The 12676-nt window shown below is 27.6% G+C and overlaps 1 protein-coding gene across 1 annotated transcript in view; it reads left to right on the forward strand.

The window, feature by feature from the left end:
- Positions 1-239: 239 nt before the first annotated feature.
- Positions 240-12676, forward strand: part of LOC129973985 (transmembrane protease serine 9-like) — a 41710-nt gene continuing 29273 nt past the window's right edge. Inside the window, exons 1-4 of the mRNA XM_056087529.1 lie at positions 240-331; positions 1285-1306; positions 4734-4804; positions 10853-10941. Coding sequence (XP_055943504.1) covers positions 272-331; positions 1285-1306; positions 4734-4804; positions 10853-10941 — 242 coding nt within the window. The 5' untranslated portion in view covers positions 240-271. The remainder of the gene's footprint in view (positions 332-1284; positions 1307-4733; positions 4805-10852; positions 10942-12676) is intronic.

Here is a 12676-nt window from a genome sequence, read left to right on the forward strand (position 1 = left end):
AACAAAAGCTGTCTCAAAGCTCTGCATTTATTGCATACAAGGTCATAAAAATAAAGAACAACATTGTATGTATTTATATGTTTGATTTCTCACAAAACAAATGCTGTCTCATTGACATGTGCTGCATTTAGTCGTTGAAAGAACAAGCTGCATTTCAGAAATTTCTGGTAATTATCTTTCTTCAGATAACACCTGTGAACTTAATTTAGCTCTTCATTCTTCTCATAGTATAAAAGTCGGAAATAGAAATAATGTAGTCAATTTCATCATCATGTTGCTTTTATCAACAGCTCTGGTGTTATTTGCACTTGCCGCAGCTGAGATTGGAGAGGTAACTATCATAGGTTTTTTTTAAAGAAATATGAAAACAAATAAAATTAATTCTTTCAAATAATATATATTAAATATTTTAAAATTGCCGTTCGTATGCATAGGATTTTCTTTAAATTTTTATTTGACCTATTCAAATGTATTATTTAAAATGTAAAATATGAAACTCTACATATTAAAAGTAACTTAGCTCAAAATAGAAACCATATATCTTAATATGAACTACGTCATCAGCGTTTATCTTTTGAACGAACAAGCATTGTTCGTTCATTCATTCTTGGAAAACATATTTAGGAAGTTTAATTAAAAGAATTCTAAACATTCCAAATGTAAAATATCTTTTTTTCCTAAATTTATACAATCTTATTTCTAATGAATTGTGTGAAAAAATATCTAAATTTTCTGTATTTAAAAGTGTGTGTGCGTATTTTATAGAGAAAATGCATATAAATTCTTATAATGTGTTTTTCACTTCCTTGAAAAAAAAAATATTTTTTCGTAATTTGTTTTTATATATATTCAAAATCGTAATAATAAATGAATTTTATTTATGAAATTCGATTAGACAGAATAAAATTAATTTTTCTTAACTTTATCATGAAAGATTTCACTTAAACTAAATTGTTTAAATATTTTGAATTTAATTGTGTTTCAAAATTTATTTATAGTAACTATATCGGAAATCTAAGTAATGTTCAATAATTACTCAAGACTATGCTGCTGCAGATTAAAACAAAGTGAGGAAAAATCAAGTATTTTATTTAAGTAAATTGATGAAATTTGTTAAGTGAGAAAAATTTTGTTCATTCAATTATTTTAAAAATATGAGAATTTTCATTTTTTTTTTCTGTATTTTATGAAAAATGAAATTTTTTCTTTTTAAAATGATTTTATTAGACAAATGAGCATTTATTTTTGTCCCTTTATTTTTATTTTCATATTTCTCTTTTTCAGTTCGAAGGAATTCTACCGGAAGGTAATATTTGCCATCATGAGTAAATTCAAAGTTTTATTTTCCTATGCATTAAAGTTTTATAAATTTATTAAATAAATATAACTTAATTAATTACTGAAATTTATTGAGCCTTTTCGAAGATAAAATAATGCTTCATTTACATAATAAATTAAAAATCTGAAAATAAAATTTATATTTAAAATTCAATAAATGCATTTCAATTCTAAAACGTTCACTGAGTAATATTTATAAATACCTAGCAAGCTAATCTGTATTGAAAAAAGGGACTACGGGTTTAAATAGAGAGAGGGAAAGAAAAAGTTATTAAAAAAGTTAATTCTACGCTTAATTAATCGCATCTAAATATTCCATAAGAACTAATAGTCGATATAAGTTTGACAAACTTTAATAATTATTTGATTAGATACTTGCAGATACAAGCCATAAGAAAAGTGTATTTTTATTCCAAGATACTACCAGGTCATATTTAATTAAGTATAATTTTTAAAAATCTCTCATGACAGGAAACACAATCTTAAACTCTTCAAAATATTCTGTTGAGATAAAAAAAAATTTGAATGTTGACAAATAATTACATTTTGTTTGACAAATTTCTTTTTAAAACATGCTTAGTATATAAAAAGATCAATTGCTGAATTTTTATGTAAAAATAATTTATTAATATATAAAATAATGTAAGAAATTTGAAGGAGATTAAACAATTATTTTAATAAATGAAAAATTCCCATTAAAGCAGTCTAAATCCTTTATGAAAAATGAAATATTTTAAAAATTGCCTCATATGCACTATATAATTTTAGTTGTTGTTTCTGAAACTATTTTCTTTAACACTTGCTCGGAATCAAAATTTCAAGATATTGTACAAAAACACAAATGTACTATTGTAATCAAAAATTATCCGGGATATTTTTTAAATACATTTGTAGTAGATATCGTCCTAAAACTTCTTATAAAACACTTTTATGACTACTATAAACATTTGGTAAAAGAAAGAAGTTTATTTCAATTTATTATGTGAAAACTAATTAGTTTTCATTGAGGTAAACACATGTGACTATTTTCAAAGTGAAATACATTGCACTTAATTTTTCTTCAATTTTTTAAACAAAACTTTTACAGTACTGACAGATTGATATAAAATGAGTTCTGTAAACTTCATGACATGAATCGATTGTAATCATTATTATTTGAAAAAATGAGCATTAATTAATGCACTTTTATTCATTACTTTATTAGTTATTCAAAAATGACGAATGTTATTTGGTAAAGAATATGCATTAATTTTTTTTTAATGAATTGAATTGATTCTGTTCAATTTAAATTTCTGATATAAAAGCTTTTGAAATGTTTCAAAAAGCGTTTTAAAGAAGACTTTCAGACATTAAGAAACATCATTTCATTATATAAACATTTTAAAGATTGTAGGAAATCAATCGAGGATGTTCCATAAATCATCCACTTCAATTATTGATCAAGATATTAAGAAATAAATTCAAAGAATTGTTACTTCATGATCGTATTTTGACAATAATAAATATTGAAGAGCACTTTCTTATATGATTTGATTCCTGGCAAGGAATTTTGAAGATAATTTCAAGTTTCGAAATATTATTTCTCACGTTGTTCCAGAATAATTTCTTAATTTGTTCTAAAACTTTTAACCTACTTGAACACTTTCTCAAGACAATTCTTTACTGAAATGATATATATGTTGCGGAAATATCTCTACAATCAAGTTAATGGTGCTTTAAACTGAAGCAAAGAAGAAAAGACATCGTCCAAATTCTACAAAAACAAGATAATTTTGGCTGTATTCCTTAATCATTGTGTGTTGGCCTTATATATTCCAACTAACTTACCAGATAGTCACTAGAGATTATTATTTCAGTTTTTGCATCATTTGCATGATGCATTCGAAAATAACCTGAAATATGCGAAGAAAACGCATGGCTATTCCATTGCAATAATGCATCTTCTCATAGTACTATTATTATATAAGAATTTGTAACCAAACTTGCAACGAATATGGCTTCATAAGGTCCAAGCCCACCTGATTTGGGAGTGTTCGTCTTATATTTTTGGCTCCATTGTTGAAATTGCCACCTGTTTATAATTTTTAATTCATTAATTTTATTAAAAAATCGCTACAGATTCTGAAGAGGTACTTCAAAAGTGACCTTAATGCCAAACCAAAAGTGACCTTATGCTTGATGTTAGAAAAAGTGCATACTGCAGTCAAATGAAATTACTTTGAAGAATATTCAACAAAATTTGACCAATAACTGATACCTTTTGTTCTATGCCATTATTTTGGGTACTTTTTGAACAGTATTGTAAGTATTGCATCAAATAGGTAAGTAATGCACTCTGTCTTATGTCCGATTGTAAAGATTAAAGAACAATGAAAACGTCTTCAACTACTTGCATGAAACAGATAATCATATATAATTATAATAATCATAGGTTAATCGACCTATACTATCAAAATTTTAAATGAATGAAATGTCACCAAGGAATATGTTTTGATCGAAAGGCAAGAATAAAAATTAATGGTATAAAATATTTTTTTCTTAATATTAATATACATAAGTATTAATATTTTCCACTCTAATATCAGGCCAATAGCTAGTTGGTAGACATCTTGAAATAAATATACATTTTCAAACGAAAAAAATGTTCAAAACGAGGTAAAGAATTAGATTTTATATTACTTGAGCGAATAACTTTTAATGCTGTAATTTAGGAAAAATTACGAATTACAAGAATTTAGAGAATTCAGATGCCCTACAAAGTTATATTTAAAAGGCAAATAAAAGCCTATTTAATAAATATTTTTGGGACATCAAATTTTAAACAGAAAAACTAAACTTTCCTAGGACTAAAACTAGCCAAGTTATGAATCTTACTAATTTAAATGTGTTGAGATAATATCAATCACTATTTGATAGATCATTATTCAACTGTTGATTCATAATGATGATCGTTCATCATGATATGAATTCGTCGTGAAAATAATTAAGTTCAAAGATTCATAATTTTATCGATTTTAGAAGAAGTTTCAAAAACCATTTTTGTTTAAATGTTTGTGTTTCAAAAACACTTTAGTAAATGTGAGTGATAGTATCAGAGGTTTGTATTAAAATTTAGTTGTCATAATTATTTCGAAAATTAAAATTTTTAACTAAATTATTAAATATATAATTTTTAATAATCAAATGAGTTTTGGAATCTTGAAATTCACGTAAAGTTTAATGTAAATATTTTAAGTAAAACTACATTATACAAAAAGAAGAAAACATGCTTTTCTGTGTTTTTTTTTTAATTGAGTTTATTGAAAAATTCCAAAATTCATTGTAAATATATTTTTTTTATGTGAGTATGTGAGTAACAAGCTATCAATTTGTCTTTCATTTTATACTAATAAAAGATGAAATCAATGATGAATCAGAAAGAATAATTGGAGGCCAGCAAGCCAAACAAGGCCAGTTCCCTTTCGCAGTAAGTATATAAGACATATATGATTGTTGTTCACACTTTTCTTTTGTCTTTCTTTATTCTTCGAATCAGTTTTACTTGCATTGTGATTTTTTTAGATATTCAAAAGTTCTTAAAACATTTCTTTTTTCCAAATATCCAGCTGTTAAGTTCTTACTTCAAGGTTTTTACAATTTTTGCACTTTTTGTTTTGTCCTCTTAGAATTTCTTAAGCATATAACGTATAAAAACCCTTTGGTTAATGTTAGGAAAAATTTATGTTTTCATTATTTTGCAACAAGCTGGTTGGTTCGAATGTGAAAAAAGATATAATGGAGTGCTTATAAATAATAGTACTTTAAGTTCTTTATCTATAGATATGCATGAAAATAATACGTCAATGTCTATGAATTTAAAAGGCAATCAGATAGCATAAAGGATAAGAACTACGCATTGCACATTTCTATAGACTGCATATTCCAAATTACACATTTCAGTAGACTGCATATTCCAAATTACACATTTCAGTAGACTGCATATTCTAAATTGCTTATTTCGGTCGAAATTAATAATTTAATTCTTCATCTAGAGTGCATATTTGTTTGTATTGCAATTCCAATTTTAATATTGTGTGCTAAAGAAGATCATTTATTGGATCTGGGTAATGCAGTGCTATGAAAGATAACCAAAATAAAATTATATTATACGCAATTTTTTAATATCTTCTAATTATTCGATAAGCATATGTGCAAAGGCAGAGTAATATACTCAGTTAATTTGCATTAAGTATTTATCTGAGGTAAATATTAGAGATTTGAACACCGTACTCTATAATATTAATAATGTACATTTGCAATATTAATAAATCAATTAATTTTTCTTGCTGAAAATTTTTATCAACATAATTGGTCTCAGGCTGTTAATACCACTATTTTTATGGTCCCTTGAAAATAATAAATGGGAAGCCATACTGTTATTGATTTCTTAATTGAATTTATGTGATTCTTCAGTAAACACTGTTATAGTTTTCGTTTTATGTCTAAAAATATCAGACAATAGCAAATACATATGTACTAATAAATACTGTTTCTGTAATCCGTAAATGTGAAAATATGATTTGATTGAGCTCCCCCCCCCTGATCTATTTGTGATTTTTTATAAAAATTGTATGTTTCTTTATATATATAAATTAGAAAAGATATATATTTTTTTATAAATTATATCCAACTTTAGTATATAATATAACTATAATCTTAATAAGCTTTTTCTTATTTTCTAAATTCATTAAGTTTTTCGATTTTATAATGGTTATTTACATATTTATTTTAGAATATGTTAAATTTTCTCTCCTTACTATATAAATAATTATAAAAATTCAAGAAATTTTTCACACCTTGAATTTACGTGATTACTTGTAATTTGAAAATTAAAATCAAAATACTGAATTTACATGAAGATAAAATGTGAATCTGATAATTAACTAAAATTCTGATTATTAACTAATCAGATTATGGATTATTAGTATTTAGAATTTTACTATTATCATTAAGATCTGAAGTATGTGAAATTGAGTTCCTTTTCTTTGAAAATTATATTTTCAAGCAACAAAAATATTTGTAAAAAATTAGAATTGAAGCAATGACAGAAGACAGCCAATAGTTTCTGAATGAGCTTATATTCTATAATAAATAATAAACTTATAATAAAAAATATTATTTATTGTTGTTGTTGTTATGTCTATGCATATACAGTGCTAGTGCAAAAGATTAGAGTCCTCCAAAAGCCTTGGTGACAAAATCTGCAAGTTTTAGAGCCCGATGGCTATGAAGGCTATGGAGCCCGATGGCGATTGGGGGCACTCCACGTTGAAAGAGGGAACCGATAATGGCCTGGCAGTCAAAAACATGATCTGGAGTTAGTTGCGAATGGGGATAGTTCTTGCAGATAGGATAGGATTTTATATTGATTCGTAAGATCTTCATGCCTTTGAAATGTCCAGTACGTAGCCTAGCTATTGTAGAGGAAAGGTTTCTTGGGCAGTTTAGATCGGGGATTGTTGCCTTGCTAAGATGCTGGTTGTCGATCCTTCGCCTGGTGGAAGCATTCTCATCTGCACAAGGGAGTACTAGTGATTGGTCTTCGGCGCGTGATTCCTTTGCAAGGGCATCTGCACATGCATTCCCCTCAATTCCAATATAAGCTGGGATCCACTGGAGAGTGCAAGGTATATTTAGTAAATAGAGAAGGGTATTAATTTTTTGCGTAATTGTTGTTTTACCGTTATGTATGGCTTCGACTGCTGATTTTGAGTCTGAGACAATCACAATTTCTTTTATTGAGCTGTTTAGAGAATGAGAGCAAAAATGGGTAAGAGCCTCTTTAATAGCGATTAATTCGCCTGTGAAGCTTGAAGCAATTTGGCCAGTGGGTATTTTGAGTTTGACGTTATGTCCTGAGGGGTAAATGATGGATATACCAGCACCACCTCTGTTACAGTCAATATCAGAGGAACCGTCTGATATTATTTATTCAAATAAATATATACTTTATCATCTCTATCACTGATATATCACTAAAATGTTTACATGTTTATTATACTTTATTAAAATTTATTTTATTCAAAAAGAAATTCTTATAATAAACAAAAATTTTTAAATCAAGAATTTGAAGAATCTTCACTTTTCGGATTTGCCATAATTCGTAAAACACGTTTTTGGATTATAAGTCTGTCTGTCAGTCTGTGAACACTGTAACTTGAAATGTTTTTAAATAGATGGGAAAATTTAATATGTAGTCAGTATACCAAATTTGTAGATTTTTTCGCAAATTTTGAAGGAAATTCATCTAGAGGAGTTTTTTGTCTGTCTCTCTAACTGCAGGTAAACTTGATAATTACATAACGTTAAAAAAATATTTAGAACCCTTTTAACAACTTTACAATAGATCTGTGCCAAATTTTGATTGAAAGCCGTCAAAATGTTGACTGTCTGTCGGTCTGCATATTCATGTAAACTCAATTTCTTAAATGAATGGTAATTAATACATAATATTTTTCGAGCATCACAGATATGCATTTAATTTTGGTCCAAATCTACCGACGAAAGATGTGTCTAAAATGATTTACGCATCTTTTGACACACATTTCAAACGCGCCTTTTTACTATGAAACATCCCACGCTCATGTGCAGCACTGTATTTGGTATTCCCAATCTTTCTCAAGGTCCATGATTTCACTGATGAATCACTTTTACTGATTTCGTTCATTGAACTGCAGCTATTTAACATCAGGAAATTTATCATATTAGGGAAAGAAAAGGATATCAATCATAGATTATAAGGTTTCAAATTATATTCCTGTTTAAGAGGTAAAAATTCTACCGAAGTTAAATCCTCATTCTAAGCACCGAGAATTCCAAATGAAATTAAGAGAACATTTTTATTGTTTTATTTTTTTTAATGGACATAAATGGTTAATGAAAATAAATTCAGTTCAATATGATATAGTAAAAGTGTGTTATTACTTTATCAATTTAAATTCCTATTTCATTATTAACTTTTATTAGTTCAACAAAATATTTTATGCGATATATATCCATACTGTCACAAATATGTGAAGAGCTTCTTTCTTCAGTTTAAACAAACAATTAGACTTATTAGAACGAAGCAACTCATAATCCATCACTGATGGGACTCAGCTTTTGTAAATATTTAGAATGTACGAGAATAATTCAATTTGAAAATTTAAGAATGATAAAAAAAATCTTCCAGATCTCAGATAAACAATAGATAACATTTTAAATAAACAAATTCCAGTCTTTGTGTAGAGCACCGTGGCTGGCATTCGAACCACAGAGCATCCAATTTTGAACAATATGCTCTGCTGACTAAGCCACGGAGATTACGAGTTACTCGGATTTGTGAGGCAATATAATCGGATAATATGACTAATGTAATGACGTTGATGACAATCATTTATAAGATCAATATCAAAAGCTCCTTTTTTTTAATACATGAAAAGATTTTCAGACTTCAGGCAGCAAATTTCTATAATGTATTTATTATTATTATTTTTTTATCCTTTACCTTTTTGCTTTCCTCCATTACCAAGATCATTTTCACGTATCTTTAGATAATCCTCCGGATACAATCGGAGTACTTCTGATACAAGACGGACATCTCCGATTATAGTGATGGCCTAGTAAAATCTTATCTTGTTCCTTTAACGCCAGGATATAGGAATCTGAAATAAATATGGTGTTTAATAATACATTTTGGTTATTTGATTTATCCCTACAGTTGTACAAATTCAGGCTACTAGATTGCTATTCTGGTTGATGCGGAAATATATACAAAACTCCACGTGCGAACTTCGAAAGGAAATAATAAGCATTGTTTGGAATCCTGAATACGTAAAAAATAATGATTGGAAATATACAGGTGACATTGTATGTGATGCACATTTACACCAGCATTTGACATTCTTTTGTAGAATGATGACAATCTACAATCCAACAATATTGTAAATTTGATACAATCCACGAAAGAATCATGGACGCCAAGCTGGCCGATATAAGGAGATAGACTCTCTTACTAAAAGGAGATGGATGCACTGCTACAATTGTATCAAAAATTATTTCCAACAAATCTTGGGTCAAATATCCAAATATTCACTTACGTGTGCAATATCGATAGGATTCGATTTCATTACACAACTTCTATATATGAGAATTCGGACACAATATTTGGGCGTACTAGACAGGTCTCATAACATAATAACTGAACTCCCAAAGCTCTTGATTTATATCCTCATGAATATTTTCTGCGTTAACTGTGAAAACCATCATTCATAAAATGTTAACAGATCCTCGCATGTTTATAGGAACATCCATCACCATCGCTGCATTGAATTAGATAAATGAAAATTATAAAGTTGCTAACAATGTACTATCAGCAAAATATCCTGTAAAATGCTCTGCAATATATGTAGTGTAGTGTTGTTATGTGGCGTTGTTTGGTTGTTATGTAGTGGAATTGTTATGTGTTACGTTCTCTGGCATTGTGCATCAATGCTAATGAACGAAATGGTAAATTTGTAAATCAATTTACACTTCCTGTAATTCTTGTAACTTTTATTAACTCACATTTTGTCAATGTGGCATTTTACTCTGCATTCTGTATTTTGCCATTACTACATTTTTATGCTCTTTGCCACATGAAGATGGGATTTCCAATATGCTTTCAAATGGGATTAGGATTCGTAGTTATTTTCTGTAGTTCCCCTTCAAGTTTGTTTGGTGAATTCTGTTTATACTCTTCATACAAGAACTAACATCAGTGAGTCTTTACGACAAATATGATCAAATAACATTATAGTACTATTCTCAAAAAACGTGTATTTTAATATTCTGTAAAAAATGCTTAAAATATTTCTTTTAAAATTTTAATATTTTCAAAAAAAAAGCAGTTTTTTCTTGTACTTGGATGATATAGTTTTTAGGCTTTCAAAAACGATCATTTTATTCAACATTTTCTTATACAGCCTTTGTACAAAATCTGACAATAACTTGTTATCTGAAAACAAGTATATTTTTTCCAAAATTTTAAGATATAAATTTAAATTAAAATCCATTCTTATTTTTTATTAGTGTTACTCGTATTATCATAACCCTTTACACATTAGTACCGAAGAAATAAAATATGGCAACAAGTCAAAGGATCTCCATTTTGCAACTAATGATGGATTCAACTTATCAGTAAAATTTTAAAAGAAAGCGACAGTGAAGAAGTTATATAAATGCATTAGGCTCTTTTCATTTAATTGAAACCATCATCTATCTTTAAAATTTTTTTTTCCGTTTAACATTTTTTTCCCTTTAATCTTATTGATATCTTATGATTGAATTATAAAAATAAAACTAATAATTCCACCTTTCTTCAATAGAAATTTCATTTCTGAAATTCTGAATCATTTCTGAATTTCATTAGAAACTTCATTCGACAGTTTCAAAATTAAACTTAATCTAATTTTAAAAATTCTAAATAAAATTGAACACAAACGTTTCTTTATTGTAGGCAGCTCTTTACATGGATGAAGAATTTATATGCACAGCTTCTATAATTTCACCAACTGATATATTAACAGCTGCCCATTGCGTTGTATTGTAAGTATATTTACTTTTCTCTAACTGTGATGAATAAATGTCTAGACTAACTATTAATCAGTTTTAGAATCAGAAAAGATTCTAAAAGTGAGACATTCTTATGAGAAAGAATGTCAAATGGTACATAATGTTTCTTAAAGTAATAAACAGCAAAAATTTAAAGTTGAATATGAAAACGTTATTGTCACCTGTATGTAAATAAAGCAAATACAAATGATATTAATTAGAAAAGTTTTAAAAAAAATAAAAATCTTACTGTTTACGCCTAACAGCAAAAAAGTAAGAATTTTCAAGGATTGCTTTGAATTGCACACACACGCGCACACGTATCTATAAAAAAAATTATTAATCTTGGTTCTAAAATGTAAATTCAGTTTCCCCATAACTTTAACTTCTATGTGTTCGGGCTTTTGACTTTTTCCCACAAAATTAAACCACTGTGACAACAAATATCATTACGTAATTATAGAATTAAACTATTTATCTCACTCTTTTTCCTGATTTTTTTTCCTATCTATTCCATTTCCTGTGCTGACGTCACCATGTTTAAAAAAAAGAAATAGTTAATAACATTAGTTCTTCATAACAGGTAAAAGCTGGAATTTCCTGAATATTAAGAAAATTACATCTTAATAGAATAGAATTAATATATCTTAATATTAATATTAATAATATCAATATATTTTAATAGAATTTCACGTCTATCTCTCCAAAAAAACATTAAATGTATATATAAATATTACGACAACGTAAAAATTAGCTTAAAAGATTACAGTAGCACAGTGTTGTAGTTCTCAGAGGATTGATTCTGGCAATGGTAAGTGTTTGGTTGGTAAAGTCACTACAAGAACAACAGGAATAGAATTATTACTGAAAATGTGTAACTATGTGGGGTCATAAAGTTGAGATCAAAAGTGAATCTGCTGTTGTAATGTGCTCACAGTGATATTAAGCTTGGAAAAGCGATGCTGTTTCAATTCCATTCTCATCACCTGATCACAGTTCAACATTATGAGGTTGGTTACAAAATAGCTGTCGAATAGCATTATAAAGGAATATTAAAGCATATTAAGCAAATTAAATGAAAAATATGGCGATAATGTGATATGTGTGTATGTGTGCATGTGTATCTGCTTGAGTGTGTATGAGCATGTGCATATATAAAGACTGTTGTTTCAAAAACTCTGACTACCTTCAATACATGCACATTTTTATAATAAGCTAATATAGTTTTATTCGAAATTTTGTTGAACACAGTGTCGTGTATTTAGTGGAATTTTCCTGTCAGTTCAGCGAAAAGTTAGTGTGTTATTTTGCAAAAATGGAAACCAATTTTAATAAATAGCTTAGTATAAAAATAAATTCATTTGCGCAGAGAAAGGGCTTCAGTAGAATAAACAGAATCCAGAATCATTAAATTTTCCACTTAGAATCTCGAAATTTTACTGCGATGCAATAAAGGAATTTTATGGTTATTTTTCGTCTTATCATAATGGTTAAAATATTGAAAATTATGAAAACGTAATAGTATTTCATTTTTCAAACCACTTTCGACAATTAATTTAAAATGCATAATTTACTAGGACAATTTTTTATTCAGATTTAAAATATATTTATCTTTGTATTCCGTATAGCATTACATAATACGATAATAAAGAAATTGACATTGAATATGTTGAAAGCATTAGTCAAAAGGGAAAAATAGTCGTTGCATTAAGTTATGTAGTTATAAAAT

This window comes from Argiope bruennichi, chromosome 1 (genome assembly GCF_947563725.1).
Source record: "Argiope bruennichi chromosome 1, qqArgBrue1.1, whole genome shotgun sequence".
NCBI lineage: Eukaryota > Metazoa > Arthropoda > Arachnida > Araneae > Araneidae > Argiope > Argiope bruennichi.